Source organism: Eubalaena glacialis, chromosome 19 (genome assembly GCF_028564815.1).
Source record: "Eubalaena glacialis isolate mEubGla1 chromosome 19, mEubGla1.1.hap2.+ XY, whole genome shotgun sequence".
NCBI lineage: Eukaryota > Metazoa > Chordata > Mammalia > Artiodactyla > Balaenidae > Eubalaena > Eubalaena glacialis.
The window spans coordinates 41829434-41848291 of NC_083734.1; the positions used below are offsets into that span (position 1 = coordinate 41829434).

An 18858-nucleotide genomic window follows, 5' to 3' on the forward strand; every position below is an offset into this window, starting at 1 on the left:
TGTATCAAGATGGGGGACTGCAGAGTGGCAGCTGGCGAGGGAGTAGACTTCTTCCCCTGGCCAGGAGGGTGGCGCTGGGCCAGCACTGTGGCAGCACTGGGAGCTAGGACAGTGTGCCAGGGTCTGTGAAGGATGCTTGAGTATCTAATAAATCCATGGAAACTTGGAATCCAGTGGATGCCAATCCTAGGCTGCCTTGGAGAGAGCTCTGCTTCACAAAAGACATAGATCTCTTTAGCAGGCACATGGTCTGAAATCAGGCAAGGGGTGGGACTGGGATGACCCAGCTGACCACTCCTGGTCCCCCAAAAGCTCTGGCTGCTGTAGGTGACAGGCTGAGAGGACAGGAAGTTCCTTTCCCTTCTGAGAAGCCCCTGTTCTCACCAGCCTCCAGCTGAGGGATTTCTCATGGGGGAAGCCTGCTTTGGAGGAACTTCTGGGGTCTCTCTGAGACCACCTGAAACTTGCTAATTCCTACTTCCCCCAACATCTGGGCACACACTGTACCCAGATCCTGGGCAGAGTCCCTAGAGCTCAGACTCGGGTCTCCCTTTCCACTCAGAGAAGGTAAAAAGTGCTCACTACTTCATCCCCCGGGGAACTGGCTGTCACCTTCTGGTGAGTTTCCCTTGCATCTTCAGACCGGCTCCACCTTGCCCAGCCCACTAGGCCCTCACTCCATAGGCATTACGGGTGGTTTCTCCTCCCACACCCACTGGGACGGGTGCAGAGGCTGGTGAGGACTTTGAGAAATGCTGGCTGATAGGCCCTGGTGGGGGTGAAACTTGTACTGCCATTTCTCAAAGCTGTTCAGCAATGGGTATCAGTAACTTCAGAAATGTTCACACCCTCTGACCTGGCGCTTCCACATATGCAAATCCTTCTGAAAGAAATCTCCAAACGCAGGCAAAGCTATGTGCCTAGATTCACCATGCTGTTATTTACAACAAAAATAGAAACAAATTAAATATCTAGTGAGAGAGAACTGAAATAAACTGAAGCATACCAATCTGAAATATTATGCTGCTGATCAACATTGAATTTATAAAAGGTTTGTAAAAACACTATGCAAAAACATGCTTATGATATAATAATTAAGTGGGAAAAGCAGGATATAAAGTTGTATGTACAAAATAATTTGTAGAAGCACATCAGCAAGTGATGTGGAGAAAAAAGACTGGAAAGAAATACAACAAATTGCAATAATTTTGTCTTTGGGTAGCGGTGAGATGATGGGTGATATGTTTTCTTCCTTTTATCCCCCCATCTTTCTAGGTTTTGTATATTGAGCAGCCCCCGGTTCATTTTTCAAAAACCCAGTAGTTCTGTTATTCTACCTTCCGTCCGCCCACTCCAGGGGACCAAACTCCAGGTCACCGTCAGGTTCCCCTTAGGGTCCTGCACTGTCCCCTCCCTCCTCCCTTTTAGATACCCACCTCCACCTGTACCCTGTGTTTTCCTACCCCTTCCCCAGCTCTCAGAACCCACAGGTAGTCAACCCTTTCTTGACAAGGAAGGAGATGTGCTTTTTTCCATCCTCCTTCCAAAGCCTGGAATGCATGGCTGGGTAGGGAGATCAGAAAGACAACCACTCCCCGCCAGTCCTGGGCTCACCCCTTCCAATGTGCACTTGACCTGGGCCTGGACTCGGGCAGGTCCAGGAAAGCCCCCAGCTGGGTCATGGTGTCATGGGCAGAGTAGGCCCTATAGGGGGCAGGGGGGAGACTCCACACACCAAATGTAGACTCTCTAAACTGGAGGGGCCTGAGAGCTCAACCAGCCCACTGGTGCACAAACTCAAGAGTTAGAATCACCAGGGCACTTGTTAGAAATGCAGAGTCCCGGGCCCAGCCTCAGAGATGGTTTTGGTAGTTCTTTTTTTTTTAAATTATTTTTGGCTTCGTCGCCGCGCGCGGGCTTTCTCTAGTTGCGGCGAGCGGGGGCTACTCTTCGGTGCGGTGCGCAGGCTTCTCATCGCAGTGGCTTCTCTTGTTGCAGAGCACGGGCTCTAGGCGCGTGGGCTTCAGTAGTTGTGGTGCATGGGCTCAGTAGTTGTGGCTCGTGGGCTCTAGAGCGCAGGCTCAGTAGTTGTGGAGCATGGGCTTAGTTGCTCTGCGGCATGTGGGATCTTCCCGGACCAGGGATCTGACCTGTGTCCTCTGTGTTGGCAGGCAGATTCTTAACCACTGTGCCAACAGGGAAGTTCCGTTTTGGTAGTTCTTGATGGGGCCCAGGAATTATCTTTTTAACCAGCTTCCTGAAGGACTGGGATGCAGGAGGTTCACAGCCCGGCTTTGAGAAATCAGAATCCGGTCTAACCCAGCAGTCTCCCTCCTCCTCACCAGCTTATGTAGGAGAACTTGACCTTGAGTCTGAAGATGGAAGGAAGGGAAGAGAAGGTGGGGTCTGGAGGGGGAGTTAGGAGCGGCCTGTGACTGGGCACCCAGGCCCAGGGGAGTTCCCGTAGCAGATACAAACTCAGACCAGACCCCCTGAGCCCTGCCTGGCCCCTTGAGGGTCCAGTGGCTGCACGCTTTGCCCAGGAATGTGACCATCTTGGGGAGGTCCCCGTCTCCAGCTGGAACCGTGAAGCCACCACTCCAGGTTCCAGTGCTGACGAAGCCTTCCGGGTCAGCTGGGGCATGCAGGAGGAAAGCTTGGGGAGGGTGGAGGAGAGCCCTGGACTCTGGCAGGAGGACTCTGAAGCCGTAGCAGAAAACTTATCCAAGTTAGCGCAAATTCAGCCCTTCCAGAGATTCACGGAGGGCGTTAGGCGGCTAGACTGAGATGAACTTAGAAAAGTCTGGCTCGTCCCCAGACACGGGGAGGGGAGGGCCTGGGGTCATGTCTCCCTCAGGGGTCTGCCACGAGGCTTCGTCTTCCTTTGAAGTCTGTAAAGACAACAGTAGGGGTTGAAAAGCACAGCCTGGCTCGGGGGCTCTCCAGGTAGCTGCTGGGTCCAGCCCAGCCTTTTCTGCACATTCTGGGCCTGTCCATCTGGGGGACACAGGACTAACCACTCCTTTTTCCCAGAACCCCCAGGCTTTGATTCATCCCCCCCCCCAGGCCCCCACTCCCTGGGAGATCAACCTCATGGCCTCAGGCCCGGTTCTGGCTGCAGATGTAGGAATCTTGCCACCTCAGAACTCTTTAAGCTGTCACTCCCACCATGCTATTCAAGAATTTTCTGGATCAGAAGAAATGAGGATGTGAGGTCAGGAGCCCTGGCTTCCTGGGTGAAATGGTCTAAGGTCTGGTTATGATGGGGGAGGTGGGTGGATGCTGAGGGCAGAGACCTCCCCCACTTCCTTGCATTGTCTGAGTGGAGCCAGGCTAGGTGGCTCCAGACCCCCAGAGCCCTCTGTCCACACCTGGCTCAGGCACCGGATCTCCACGTTGGGGCTGGCAGAGGGCTTGGGGCTGGCAGGAGGCCCAGTGGGCCCTGCAAGGTCGATCACAGCATACGCTGGGACCCAGCTGTTCCCCAGTGGCTAAAACACAGACTCAGTCAGAACAGCCTGTTCTTGGCAGCAGGGATGGTCCGCAAGCCGGAGCAGGAGGAGGGAAAGGCAGGGGGGTGGATTGCAGAGTCGGAGTCCTTATGGCCAATTTACTATGTCTCAGTGTGACCTTGGGCGAGCCACCTAACTTCTCTGAGGTCCAGTTTCCCAAGCTGTAAAACGGGGATAGAAATTTTTCCCTTAGGGTTATAATAAATATTTCTGATAATGTTTTATCACTCAAAAACTGGGAACTCCTGGAATGATTAATTTGTTTCCATGATTATTATTTCTATCCTTGAAGCAGGAAGAATGTGCAGGCTGCAGGTTCTTTGTAATAGGCCCGGAGAGAGCAAAGTTGGACACCTCAAAGATTCACCAAATAACAAACAGCACAGGAAGAATTCTTTAGGGATCATGGGTCTGAGCAATCCCTCCCTGATCAGATGAGAAAACCGAGGCCCAGGGAAGAGATGTGGGTAGTCCAGAGCGAGTGCGGAAGCCCATCTCCTGACCTGGGCTCAGCTGCTCCCATGGGTCCTCAGGTCAGAATGCCGGGCCCCTCCATCTCCTGCTCCCTTGCCCAGCAGCTGAGCAGAGCGGAGGCTGGAGCTGGCCAAGGGCCCCAGCCATGTCTCTTAACAGCACAGCTGCCCTGAGGTGGCCCGGCCAACAAACCCCTGGCCTGATAGGCACCGAAGCCGAGGAAAGAAGCTCCGATTTTCTGGATAACTACGAGGTGTCTCATCTCACTTGTTCCTAACCACAGTCTCGTGAGATGGGGAAGCCGAGGCTCAGAGCGGTGATGTAACTTGCCAGAAGTCACACAGCTGGTGAGTGGCTGAGCTGGGCCTTGTATTTGTGATTCTTTGGTCTCAGACTCTTTCTTACACTATGCTGCCATCCTGGCAGGGCGTCCTGCACACTTCTCTTTGTGGCAGTGTCCCTTGTCTACTAACTGGGCCCCTGCTTCTATCAATACCCGAGGTGTGGGAGATGGGGGCAGAGGTAGGTGTTTGAGCCACCTCTGGTGACACCTTCAGTTTTACTGGGACAAGGTAAGAGTCAGAACAGAATTCCTCAGGTGAGATGTGACTGGGGGGATGAGGGCCTGAAGGAATAGGGGAGGGGGAGGGAGAATTCACAAATGCTGTCACTCACGGCCCTCGTGCGTCCCAGCCTGCCTGTGGGGAGGACATGGCAGAGCTGGGGCTGGACCAGAGAACTCCTGACATCAGGTCCATTTCCCATGAATCCCATACTGACAGCTTTGTGATTTGGTCAAAACCCAGCCACTGCTGACCACTGACCACCAACAGCTGCAGAAGTGTCACCTTCTCAAGGGTGACAGAATTTGAGGAAAGAACCTCAGGGGGCAGAGAGCAAACCATACATGTAGGCTGTGGCCAGGACCACTACTCTCTGTCCAGGGGGGAGTCTGCATCTCTCAACGGTCCCTCTGCCCACGCAGTGGACCCTGGGCTGTTCCAGTGAGCGTGGAGGCATTTTCTGGGTTGTTGACTATACGAGATCTATATGAGAGCCTCTACTTCTAGGCACTAGAAAAACGGTAGCAAGGCATGGAGGTTCTCCCTCCGAGCCCAGCCCCACTTCCGGAGTTGGGGGAGGGGTGAGCCCCAGGACGCCGAGCCAGGAGGAGGGCCCTGGCAGTGGCCGTGGCTGCCCCTCCATCTGTCTCCATGACCTTTCCCTCACTCCCGTCCACCCCTTTGGTCTTGCTGAGCTTCCTGAGATAACAACAGCTGCTTCCTAAGTGAAGGAAGGCCCAGTACCCCATCCCACCACAGCCCCTCCCTAGGGGGATCGGGCCTGAGTGTTTTGTCCCTGCTGGCGCCAGGAAAGAAGGCAATGGCAGCCCCCCTTTCCTGCTCCAGTGTTTAAGGGAATCAGGGTAGAGGCATCTCAGTAAACAGCTGAGGAAGGAGAGGCTGGGGCGGTGGGGGGGTGGTTGGCGAGGCAGATGGGGCTTCGGTTTCCTAAGCAGTGACTCTCTCCGTAGGAGTGCTGGTGTGGGAAGAGGGTCTCTCTTTGCAGGGGTCAGGGAAGGGCCCAGCAGCAGGTAGACTCAGGGCAGCTTCCTCTCTCCAGGATGATGGGCTCAGGGACCCCCATTCTTTCTGTCCCCCGGTCTCCAGAGCACCACCCGCAGCCCGACTGTCAAGGTAGCCACACCACCTTGGTCTCAGAGCCAACGAAAGCTCAGAGAAGGGTGTTATGGAAAGAGGAGAGATGGGAGTCGAGAGCTCTGGATCCTGCTCTCTATCTGGGCCACAGCCTGCTGTGTGACCTTGGGCAAGACTTTTTCCCTTTCTGGGCCTCAGTTCTCTCTTCTGCAAAAGCAGACTAGAGTCTACTGGTAGTCACATTCTGGTGTGCTATCAGAATCCCCCAGGGCAGCGTTTAAATTTCAGGTTCCTGGCCCCCACCCCAAGAGATTCTGGCTGGGACTGATGTCAAGGAGAGTGTATTTCTAATAGCCGCCCCCCCCCAAGGTGTTCCATAAGGGATTTTGCACCAAATTTAGACAAAGGCTGGACTAGATGATATCAAAGCCCCCCTGTGGAGCCAGCTCCAATGTTCTCTGATTCTTAAAGGGGGGATGGGAAGAGGGCCTTGGGCCTGGAGCAGAGCCCCGCTGGCACCCGGTGGGAAGTCTGGGTGAGGAGGGCAGCCTGAAGGGCTGATCTCGGGGCTCACACAGATTCCCTGGATGTGGGAAGCAAGTCCTGCCTTGAGGTCAGCCGTGGAGGACCAGGCAGGGAGACGGAGAGGCAGGGCCTGGGAGTCCTGACTTCTGGACCCACAGGGATCTGAGCTTGGACTTGCCTCTTTCCTTACCAAGTGGGAGAGATGGACCTTCTCCTTCCTCGGTGTCTCCATGGCCAGTTGAGCTGAAAGAGACCAGAAGTGTTAAGGGAACCACTGACTGAAACCGCCCACCCTGGCCAGGCCTGTTAGTAACCACTTGCATGAGTTATCTTAAACAGGAGGTCCTGGTAAGGAATGCAGAACTAACAAGCTACCACCAACTGGAAGAATTCGGGAAAGGTCAAAAGGAGAGCGGAGACTCCAGTCCATATGTCCTACCAACCTCCCAGAATCCTTCTCGCTGGAATCCATCTTGGGTGAGTGATGCGTGGGCCACCAGGAAGGACCCTGAGTCAGAATGATTGGCCAGAGACAACCCGGAAACTAACCCCATTACCGTAAAACCCGAGACTGCGAGCCACGTGGCAGAGCAGTTCTCCTGGGTTCCCTTACCCTCCTGCCCTCCACCCGGGCGCCCCTTCCCAATAAAGTCTCTTGCTTTGTCAGCACGTGTGTCTCCTCAGACAATTCATTTCCGAGTGTTAGACAAGAGCCCACTCTCGGGCCCTGGAAGGGGTCCCCCTTCCTGCAAGAGAAGGAGCACCTTGAAGCCAGGAGTAGCCGGGAGTGGCCTGCAGCTGCTCCCACATAGGTGGACTGGATTCCTTGCACCTGGGGCTTCCCAGAGGGAGCTGGCAAGCTGATTGGGCCGAGAACCCCAGCACCTCGGCAGTGACCTGGACTTTTGAGATTGGTACATGGAAATCCCCTCGCGTGGGCCAGAAACTGGCTAGGGAAGTGATCCTGTATGCCAAGGTCGTTGCTTCTTAAATCTCAATGTGTGTACAGGAGCCTGGGAAATTTTATTCAAATGCAGATTCTAATTCAGTAGGCTGAGGTTGGGGCCTGAGAGTCTGAGTCGCTAACAGGCTACCAGGGGATGTTGCTGCTGCCAGCTGGGGACCACAATTGGAGAGGCAAGGTGCTAAGAGGCTCTGAGGTTGTGATGGGAACGTTCTCACCCTGTGTGCTCCTCCCGACTCCTCAGAGGGGGCCTAGGGACGTGGGCAAAGCACACAGAGGGGTTTCCTAAGCAGTGACTGGGGGCCACACAGAGGGGAGTCAGGTAGCAGGCCCAGCGTTCCCCACCATGGCCACCAGCGCTGGGACAACATTGCCAGTTTGCAAAGTTGGCTTCCCGGTTCTACCGCTTTCCAGCTCCACAAACACAGGGCAAGCTGCTTAACCACTCTGTGCCTCAGTTTCTTGCCCTGTAAATTGGGGGTATTTGTAGGTGTTGTAATAAGTAGTTCCTAACTCGACAGTATTGAGGAGATTAAAGGAGATAAAAACAACATAAGCCACACCACAGCGCCGGGCACAAGGCAGCTCCCATTACTGTTATTTCAGTTAAACCCTCTTAATCTGTGCCATCCACCACGGGCGCTACACACGGCCATCGAGCACCAGAAATGTGACTACTCTGAATTACACTGGGGTTGAAAGACTCAATAGGAAAAAATGAATGTAGAATGTGTATCATTAGTATCTTTTTTTTTTTTTTAATAAATGTATTCATTTATTTATTTATTTTTGGCTGCGTTGGGTCTTCATTGCTGCACGCGGGCTTTCTCTAGTTGCGGTGAGCGGGGGCTACTCTTCGTTGTGGTGTGCAGGCTTCTCATTGCGGTGGCTTCTCTTGTAGCGGAGCACGGGCTCTAGGCACACGGGCTTCAGTAGTTGTGGCACGTGGGTTCAATAGTTGTGGCTTGCAGGCTCTAGAGCGCAGACTCAGTAGTTGTGGCACACGGGCTTAGTTGCTCCGCGGCATGTGGGATCTTCCCGGACCAGGGCTCGAGCCCGTGTCCCCTGCATTGGCAGGCGGATTCTTAACCACTGTGCCACCAGGGAAGTCCTCATTAATATCTTTATATTGATTCCATGTTGAAATGATAATGTTTTGGATATATCATGTTAAATAAAGTGTATCATTAGAATTAACTTCACTAGTTTCTTCTTTTTTTCGTGTGACTATTAAGGAATTTTAAATCACACGTGTGGCTTCTATTCTATTTCTATTGGGCATATATCTGAGGAAGCTGAGGCTCAGGGAAGTTAGATGACTTACGCAAGGTCACACAGCTAAAAAGTGGCAGAGCTGGAATTTGACGCCAAGCCTTGAAAGGAGCTGAGCACCTCTAGAGACCCAGCGGCAGGTGCAGGGCCATAACGCACATCCTGCTCAAGTTCAAGTGCTCAGGCCTGCACTTCCCCCTGTAATCAGTCCTCGTACAAGAAGCAGAACCTACAGAGACTGGACATGGATTCACTGGGATCAACAGGGAGAGAAGCGGCTGATGAGCTTGGTCGGACAGACCAGAGCAAGATGAGAGCCCCCCAGTCTCTTGCTCCCCCATTTGAATTGCTTGTGCTTAGTGTGGATGGCCCTGCGGGTCTCTCAGAAAAGAGGAGCAGGGCTCCTGATGCCCAAGTCTCGGACGCATACACTGAGGCCCGCGAGGTCTCTCTGGGGCGGTGGGGGGACTGTGGGTCTCAGCGAGGCCCCTGGCTGACAGCCTCTCACCCCTCCCGTCTACACTGCTCACCTTTCTTCCTCCACTGGAGCACGTAGCTGCCGAGGGCGGCCAGGCCTGTGGCCAGCAGAAGGGCCAGCAGCACCAGGACCGGGGCCAACATGCGGGTCATCGGGATGGACACCCTGCGGGCGAGATGGAAGGAGTCTGGTGGCTGTCACCAGATGGCGGCACACTGGGCATTCTTATTCTGAGTCCCAGTCATATCCCTCATCTCTCCCAAGGAGGTCAGAGGGTACCAGGGACCACAACATCTGGTTAGTCCCAATGGAAGGGACCTCAGCCCCCATCGCCAGCCCCAGGAGGCACTTTCAGCTGGGTCTGAACCTGTGAGTGGTTACCTGGCCACCAGCAATGGAGGGCAGTTATATATAAAGACCCAAGAGCCAGTCCTTCAGGCTGGGACTCCAGTTGGGTAAGAAAACATCACATTGTTTGGTTCCACAGTTTCCTGCTTAGCACAGGGCCCAGTGTAAAGTGCACAAACAAGAGCTACTGAACTGGGGTGGCTGTCCCTGAAGCCGGAAAGGGAGCGAGCTGGGGACTGGGGCCATGGTGGACCCTTCACCTTGGGTGGGCCTGCATGTCCAAGGCAAAAGGGCTGCTGGCCCCCGTAATGTAGGTCGTTCACTGCTCCAGGGCCCTGCTGGGTAGGGGGTGGGATGGGGGCTGGATCTGCCCTCTCTGCATGTCTGCGGCCACGACAAGAAGCTGTGTTCTCCCAGAGGAAGGAGTATTGGGTTCTTATTCGCTCAGGGGCACCTTATGGTTTAGTGATGACCTGAAAAGGTGGCCTTTGTCTCCTGGGGCTCACCTGGGCTTGGAACTGCTTCTGCTGGGGACAAAACTGGTGTCCTCTGTTGAGGTGGAGTCCAGCTGTGTGGCTTGGCGGGAGATCCCTGCAGGAGGAGAGGTTGCCGGGTGAGGAGAGGTCCCTGCATTTGGAAGGGCTGCTGCATACGGAGAGGTCCTTGCATGTGGAGAGGTCCCTGCATACGGAGAGGTTGCTGGGTGAGAAGAGGTCCTGGCAAATGGAGAGGTTGCCGGGTGAGGAGAGGTCCCTGCATACGGAGAGGTTGCTGGGTGAGAAGAGGTCCTGGCAAATGGAGAGGTTGCCGGGTGAGGAGAGGTCCCTGCATACGGAGAGGTTGCTGGGTGAGAAGAGGTCCTGGCAAATGGAGAGGTTGCCGGGTGAGGAGAGGTCCCTGCATACGGAGAGGTTGCTGCACACTCGGATGGGGAGGTCCCTGTGAATGGAGAGGCCTCTGTCCCTGTCTTCCCCAGCTTGGCTGTGGTGACTGTCAGGTGGAGACCAGCAGAAGCTACAAGTCCAAAAGCAATGCCTCAGCACCTTCCCTGATCCTCGCTTCCCAGCATTCCCAGACCTCTGACCCTTGACCCCTGAACCCTAATCTCCCCAGGACCAATTTCTCAGAACTTCCCCAGCTACACCTCAAACAGAGGCCTTGAGGAAGCCATTTTGAGCAAGCAGGTCATATCTCAGGAACACCCCAAACCTGTGCGTGGCTCTCAGCTCCCCCCCCATTTGAGCTGCAGCCTGTCCTTTATTGTGGGGAGGTGCCATCCTCCAGCCCCCACCTCCATGACCCTGAACCCCTCCCAGGGAAGGAGGGACATTTGTTACCTGGAAAGACGAGCAAAGAAACCGAGAAAGTCTTATCGAAGCCCACTCTTTTGACCCCACACCAGTACTGCCCCATGTCCTTCAGGGTGAGGTTCCTCAGGACCACCTCAAACCTCAGCTGCCGGGGGTTGTCGTGGACAGACACCCTGCCTTCCTGGCCATATTCTCCAGAGTAGACAGTCCCAGAGCAGCGGGAGATCAAGAACCCGCTCTCCCGGCACCAGTATTTCTTGTACTTCTTCAGCTCTTCCCCGTAGGTGCACTGCAGGGACACGGTGCCACCTTCAAAGCCGCTGATCTCCTTCGGGCCCACCAGGGCTCCACAACCTGAAACCACAGCAGGGGTGAAGGTTGGAATTCCCTGATTCAAGTACCAGGATCAAGACCAGAAGGCTTTCCTCAGTCACCCCCTTCTTGGGGCAGCCCTGGTAGGAGCTGGTACTCTGCCACCGAGGGACCTTGGGACAGGACTGTTGCTGTTTCCCTAAGCCTGGCATATTGAAGGCTGGTGATGGGGAAGATCTAGATTCAGACAGCCCAGAGTTTGAATCCCAGCACTGCCGCTTAGTAGCTGTGTGACCCTGGGGAAATTGCTTGACCCCTCTGAGTTTTCTCACCTGTAGATGATGACAATGTCCTATTTCATTGAATTAAGATGCTGTCGTATGTAAGAGTCACCGTAATTTTATACAACATTAAGAAAAAAACACTGTCATTTGAACAACTGGCATCAGTTATAAGATGCATCCTAATTTTTTATGTTAAAAGGTTAAAAAACGAAAGAAAGAAAAAAAAGAAAAGCAGGCTTGTGGATTGATGAAACAGGATAATTTATCTCTCGGGGCTGTTGTGAGTGGTACAGCAGAGGTTCAAGAAATACTTGCTGAGTTTAATGGGGCAACATTAAATAAGGGGCGTCTTGTCTGCCCCCAGGCTGGCACAGAGTTAGGAAATGAAGACAAAAGAGGTAAAGGTACTCTCACAGCCACTTGGACATGAAGGGTCTGGAGCCCACAGGTCTGGGGGAAGACCTGGCTCTGGGTTCCAGAAACAGCAAGTGCCCGCACCCTCTGAGGGCTAAGGACGAATGGGGTGGGGTGAAGCCTGGAAGGATCAGGCGGCTGGGCTGGGTCACCCCCACAAGGAAATGTAGGTTCAGGAGGTCCTCTCTCTTGCAGACCCAACGGGCAATAAGGATAAGCAATAAGGACGTTGGGGATAAGCCCCACATCCCTCCATCCCCGCCCCCCATCTCACCTGGGAGCACGAGGCAGCCCCACAGCAGGACGAGGGGCCGCATGGTGAGCGCTGGCCAAGCGGGAGTGCACGCCGGGAGCGGGGAGTTCCTCTCCGGGCCACGCGGGACTTTAACTTCCTCCAGAGGCGAGATCGAGAGAAGGAAGGGAAGGGAGGGGCCGTGTGGGTCCCCCCAACCGGGGGAGGCGCCTCTGCTGTTCCCTTCAGTACTTACCCTTGGTTCACGGCGACCCACACCCGAAAACCCACCGAGCGCTTCTCCCAAACCCATGCCCTTTCAGGGGGTCTTAACCGTGCCCCCAGCCGTGCACCCCAGAGGGCCTGTGTGTAGAATTCAGGGAGTCCATGAATCTGGGTGGGAAAATAGTACATCTTGACTTTTCACTAACCTTTAAGTAACATTTATCTTTCCTTATATGATGAGTAGTGTTCGCAGTGCCGTGACTGTCACCAATTAAAAATCACAGACACTAGCAGTTCAAGTTGTCCCCCATAGCTTGAAATACTGTGTACGCACCTCACTACTTGGAAAATCATTAGTTGTTAGATCTGCCACTGGAGTTGTTATTTAAAGTGCTAACAAAAAAAATCACATTTATTACAGTATTACACAATTATATTTTGATAGCCAGTTCATTTATTATTGGTTTTCTTTTAAGCATGTGTATATTATTTTATATGTTTAAAAAGACCATCATTCTGAGACGTGGCGCATAAGCTTCACCAGACTGCTGAGTGGTCGATGTACAGAAGTTAGGGGGTCCACAGGCAACGCCCACTGCCCCTCCTTCCCATCACCTCCCCGAGGGCGCAGTACCGCCCTGAGCCACGGGGCGGCGGTGCAGGAGGAGGGTGAGGGAAGCTGTCCGGCTGGGCTGAGCCGGGTACCTGGAGCCACCAGCAGGCCGAGCAGAAAGGCTGGGCTGCCCAGCCGCGCTGAGTTGTCTTGCATTTTAAAAAGTTAATTAGCGGCTTCCCACCGCTGAACTGAATCCTTCTTGAAAGGAACAGAACAAACACGCACACTAGAGGGAGCCCTGACATACCGTTTTTCCAAAATAGTTCTGTTGGTTGTTTTTTCTGATTGCAAAGGTCACACAGGTTGCAAGCAAAATTTTACACCGTGCAGATATGTTAAAAAAAAAAAAAAGGTAACGTTTCCTGTTATTCTCCTCCTCTCTTAGAAAACCACTGTTAATATTTTGGCATATATACTTCCATATATACAGGTGGAATTTTTATCCTCTTGCTGGGCTAATATTTGAAGCATTAACTCAGTGGTTCTGGGAGGAGAGATTGTGTGCGTGTGTGTGCGTGTGTGTGTGTGTGTGTGAGTGATGTAGGAGATATGTTTGAATTTCACAGTGTTGGCGGGTTGGGGGGCGCTGCTGGCATTCAATTGGCAGGGACAGGGGTTCACATGGGTGAAAACTCTATTATCTCAGACCACAAAAGGTAATCACAGTTTGTTTTTTTTTAAATTAATTTAGGCTGCGTTGGGTCTTCGTTGCTGCACATGGGCTTTCTCTAGTTGTGGCGAGCGGGGTCTACTCTTGGTTGTGGCCCACAGGCTTCTCCTTGCAGTGGCTTCTCTTGTTGCGGAGCACAGGCTCTAGGCATGCGGGCTTCAGTAGTTGTGGCACATGGGCTCAGTAGTTGTGGCTCTTGGGCTCTAGAGCGCAGGCTCAATAGTTGTGGTGCGTGGGCTTAGTTGCTCCACGGCATGTGGGATCTTCCCGGACCAGGGCTCGAACCTGTGCTCCCTGCATTGGCAGGCAGATTCTTAACCACTGCACCACCAGGGAAGTCCCGGTAATCACAGTTTTAAAAACACAGATTAAAATAATGTTTATTCTAGTGTTTAATAGTATATCTCTGCTCTTTTATTTTTTGGTTCTTATACAGAATAATTTCTGATCTTCTTGCTTTTCTTAAATCCTAACTTATTTTTTATAAGCAGGGGCAAGCATCTGACACTTTATTGTGTTTTCTAGTGCCATGAGGCCTCAGCAATGACACTTTGAGTATGTGTTATTTGGTTACAAATCGTCTTCCTTCGATTTTTTCCCCCTCTATTACAGCTCAGGCACTATATTGTGATTTTTAAAAATTAAGTATGCGAGAAGGCATATTATTGATGATTGCCATTTCGGGAGAGTAAAGGAAGCGTTACCCAAATTTTTATTTTTATGAAGAGGGTGTGGGGTGCACTGTGCATCACCCCTGATGCCATCATGTGTATTGTGAGGTCCTTTCCCTCCACCCCCACCCGCCCCACACCTAGCCAGGAGTGAGGTTTGAAGACTCCGTAAGAAATAGATCCTCCAGGGACTTCCCTGGTGGCACAGTGGTTAAGAATCCGCCTGCCAATGCAGGGTTCGATCCCTGGGCTGGGAAGATCCCACATGCCGCAGAGCAAGTAAGCCCGTGCGCCACAACTACTGAACCTGTGCTCTAGAGCCTGCGAGCCACAACTACTGAGTCCGCGTGCTGCAACTACTGAAGCCCGCGCGCCTAGAGCCGGTGCTGCGCAACAAGAGAAGCCACCTCAATGAGAAGTCTGTGCACTGCAGCAAAGAATAGCCCTGGCTCTCCGCAACTAGAGAAAGCCCGTGTGCAGCAATGAAGACCCAATGCAGCCAAAAAAAAGAAAAAGAAATAGATCCTCCAGGCCCAGAACTGGTGCGAGAGCTGGGAAGAAGGCCCTGGAGTGAGGCACTGGTCTGGGCCCTGCACCTGGTCCTGCCCCATGGTGTGTAGGGGGGCAATGGATAGAAACCCCCCCCATACACAGTAGGTTTGGAGGTCTGAGAGGAGGGGACACTTGTGTCCTGCTTCCTACCTGGAGCACTGGGAGGTGCCCTGCCATCACAGGATGGGAGAGCAGGGAAGCAAAAGGGTTGCTGGACCAATGGGCTTGCGGCAGCCTCACCACATCCTCGTGACATCCATGTGCCCAAGAGTGGCTTGGCCATGCCTGGTGGTGCCATGGCTGGGATGAGGGGATGGGGCAGCCAACATGGGGAGGAGGAAACAGCCACACTGGAGCCCACGGGAAATCGGAGAGCCCAGTGATGCTAGCACAGGCAGACAATGAGGAAGGCTGCCCCCTGGTGCTCTAGGCCCTGATGGTAAGTAAAGACCTCCAGGATTTAAAGTCCTTCAGGGAGAAAGAAGGAGCAGAGAGAACCCTAAAGAGACTGAGTTTGCTCTGAGTCACGTGAGAAAACCCGGGCTGAACGTAAGTCCCAGCTGCGGGGAAGGGTTTAGAAAGGGCTGTTGGCAGGGCAGACAAAATCTGGCCCCAAAAGGGCCTAGCTTGACAGGTGCCACTTTGTCACCCCCAACCATTCCCCTCCGGTTTGGACTTGCTCGGACAAAGTCACTTCTGCTGATCTAAGATGGTCATTTGTTCCGCTTAGATTAGGGTTTCCCAATATCAGCACTGTTGACATTTGGGGACGGATAATTCTTTGCTGTGGGGAGTTGTCCTGTGTGTAGCAGCATCTCTAGCCATTACCCGCTAGATGCTGTTAGTCTCCTCACTATCCCCCAAATACAGGCAATCAAAAATCTCTCTAGATGTTGTCAAATATTTCCCTGGGAGGCAAAATTACGCTGGGTTGAGAACCACTGCCTTAGATGATGCATGAACCTTTGGGGAAAAAAACAGTGTAAGTTGTGTTTACATAGGTACAGTAACCAGGTTTCGGATGTAGGAGAGTGAGCTTTCTACTCCTGAACCTCAGAGTTAGGCACACTATGCATTCACAGGCAGTGCAGAGCACACAGTCTCTGCAGGCGAGCCAGCTCCCAGGAGGAAGGGAAGTAAAAAGGGCTGGGTGACACATGCCTTGTTCCTCCTTCCAATTCATCAGTCAAATAAGTAAAGGTGTGGGGAGAGACCAAGAGTGTTACACCCAGCAAAGATGGGTGAGCCAAAAGCTGGAAAGAACCTTGATCCTCGAGTCACCACCTGGAAGAGAGCTGACTCTCTTCCATGCCAGCAGCAGACTTGCTTTTATGAGCAAGAGGGGCTTTTATGTGTTTAGCCACTGAGATTTTTTTTTTAAAGATTTATTTATTTATTTATTTATTTATTTATTTATATTTTTGGCTGCATCGGGTCTTAGTTGTGGCGCACGGACTCTTCATTGCAGAGCGCGAGCTTCTCTCTAGTTGTGGTGTGCGGGTTTTCTCTTCTCTAGTCGTGGCACACAGGCTCCAGGGCACGCGAGCTCGGTAGTTGTGACATGTGGGCTTAGTTGACCCGCAGCATGTGGGATCTTAGTTCCCTGACCAGGGATCAAACCCACGTCCCCTGCATTGTAAGGCGGATTCTTTACCACTGGACCAACAGGGAAGTCCCTAGCCACTGAGATTTTGCAGTTTGTTTCTGGGGCATAGCCTGAGCCAACACAAAGTTTTTTGTTTTCTCACATACATTTCGTCCTCTATTCCGCTTACAGCTCCCCCATCCCCAGCCAGGGGCAAACTCAATTGTTCAACTTCCTCCACTATACAAATCTAAAAACTGCTTTCGAGATTTTTATGTTGACTGTTTAAAGGATTTCTTTTTTTAATTTCTAGGAATGCCAGTGAAACAATGGGGGAGGGCAGCAATGTAAGACGAAGTAAATAGGACCATCCTCCCTCAGAAGCTGGATGAAATAGACATATATTTTAAAATATTCTCAAAAACATTGAAGGCTAACTGCAATGTGGTGTCTTGGATTGGATCCCAGAACAGAAAAAGGATATTAGAAAAACTAGCGAAATACTAAGAAAGTCTGGAATTTAGTTAATAGTAATATACCAATGTTAATTTCTTAGATGTGACCAATGTACATGGTTATGTAAGATGTTAACATTAGGGGAAACAGACAGAGTGAAAGGTATTCAGGGACTTTCTGTACTAACTTTGCAACTTTTCTGTAAATCTAAAATTATTCCCCAACATAAAGTTTATTTTTAAAAAAAGCAGTGAAGAGCTAACAAGAGTGTGAAGGATTACCCGGCTGAAGTCTGCAAGTAAAACCCCAGAAAGATGAACTGAGTAGGCAAGGTACCTTTGTCCTTGGGAGCATTTACTGATTCAGAGGAAGCAACTAAGGGGATGAGCTAGGAGTGCGGGGCCCTCCAAGGGTGAGAAATCTGGTATATATGTAATTTTTTATCACCTTAGGCTAGGACCCCAAAGAGCTGCACTTTGGGAGAAGGGTGAATTGCAAATAAACCAGGCCACATGGACTTCACTAAGCTTCCTGTCTTTTGGGTGTCCCAGGAAACCTCAAGCTCTGAACTTGAATTTTAAATGGTCTTGGTCCGACAAGAGCTTAATCTCCAAAATATACAAACAGCTCATACAACTCAACAACAAAAAAATAAAGAACCCGATCAAAAAATGGGCAGAAGCCCTTAATAGACAGTTCTCCAAAGAAGACCTACAGATGGCCAGTAGGCACGTGAAAAGATGCTCAGCATCACTAATTATTAGAGAAATGCAAATCAAAACTACAAGGAGGTACCACCTCACACCAGTCAGAATGGCCATCATTAAAAAGTCTACAAATAACAAATGCTGGAGAGGGTGTGGAGAAAAGGGAACTCTCCTACACTGTTGGTGGGAATGTAAGTTGGTGCAGCCACTATGGAAAACAGTATGGAGGTTCCTCAGAAAGCTAAAAATAGAATTACCATATGATCCAGAAATCCCACTCCTGGACGTATACCCGGACAAAACTATAATTCAAAAAGATGCATGCACCCCTATGTTCATAGCAGCACTATTCACAATAGCCTAAACATGGAAACAACCTAAATGTCCATCTACAGATGAATGGATAAAGAAGATGTGGTACATATATACAATGAAATACTACTCAGCCATTTAAAAAGAATGAAATAATGCCATTTGCAGCGACATGGATGTGACTAGAGACTATCATAGTAAGTGAAGTAAGTCAGAAAGAGAAAGACAGATACCATATTATATCACTTATATGTGGAATCTAAAATATGGCACAAATGAACCTGTCTACGAAAGAGAAACAGACTCACGGACATAGAGAACAGACTTGTGGTTGCCAAGGTTGGGAGGAGGGAGAGGGATGGACTGGGAGTTGGGGGTTGGTAGATGCAAACTATTACATTTAGAATGGATAAACACCAAGGTCCTACTGTAGAGCACAGAGAACTATATCCAATCTCCTGGGATAAACCATAATGGAAAAGAACATTAAAAAAACATGTCTCTATGTGTATGACTGAGTCACTTTGCTGTACAGCAGAGATTGCCACAACATTGTAAATCAACTCTAAATAAATAAATAAGTACCAATAATGAAATTGTCCTGGTCTGGTAACACCCTCCCGGCCCCTACCTCCAGGTATCATAAAGATACCAATGAAACATCGTTTCTGGAGGAAAATAGCAACAGCCTAAGACTCCAATTATTTTAAAAATTGTTTTCTTTTCAAATAAAATCCAATATGCAATCAAAGATAACCAGATGTATGAGGAGACAAGAATCCACTAGTGAGAGTGTTCAGGGACAGCTGACAACAGAAACAGACCCCCGGAGAGTCCAGATATTGAAAATAGCAGGAACAGCCTTAACACAACTATTCTTCAAGGAGAAGAGGAGGTAAAAGTCAGGCTGGAAATTTTTGGCAGGGGACCAGAAAGTATAAAAAATGACATAGCAGATTTGAAAAAGAACGGCATAAAATTCTAGAACTGAAAAAATACAATCATTAAAATGAAGAATCCAACAGGTGAGTTTCATATTAGACACATTTGAAACGATAATAGTGAACTGAAAGAGGTATCAGAAGAAACCATCTGGGATGACGCACAGAGAAACACAAGGATGGGAAATAGAGAAACTAGGGTAATAGAAATGGGGAATCAATACGTTTTACTGGAGACATAGAAGGAAAGAAAACAGAAGATGTGACACAAGCAATAATGTTCCAAATGTGAAGAAACACAGTCTGTGTTTTTTAATACGTGAGAGTGTGTGTGTGTGTG

The 18858-nt window shown here is 50.9% G+C and overlaps 1 protein-coding gene across 5 annotated transcripts; it reads right to left on the reverse strand.

Moving 5' to 3' along the window:
• Positions 1–1061: 1061 nt before the first annotated feature.
• Positions 1062–11934, reverse strand: CD300LG (CD300 molecule like family member g). Of its 5 annotated transcripts, none has more exons than XM_061175867.1 (6): positions 11826–11934; positions 10569–10895; positions 9738–10128; positions 8936–9048; positions 6360–6412; positions 1062–2372 (listed from the first exon to the last, which is right to left on the reverse strand). In XM_061175867.1, the coding sequence occupies exons 1-6, from the start codon at positions 11866–11868 to the stop codon at positions 2238–2240; spliced, it is 1062 nt and encodes a 353-aa protein (XP_061031850.1). In that variant the 5' UTR covers positions 11869–11934; the 3' UTR covers positions 1062–2237. The 5 variants fall into 5 exon arrangements, with proteins under 5 accessions (XP_061031850.1, XP_061031854.1, XP_061031853.1 ...); XM_061175871.1 differs by having other exon boundaries at positions 1063–2372; positions 9738–9822; XM_061175870.1 differs by having other exon boundaries at positions 1063–2372; positions 9738–9912.
• Between the last annotated feature and the right edge of the window lie 6924 nt (positions 11935–18858).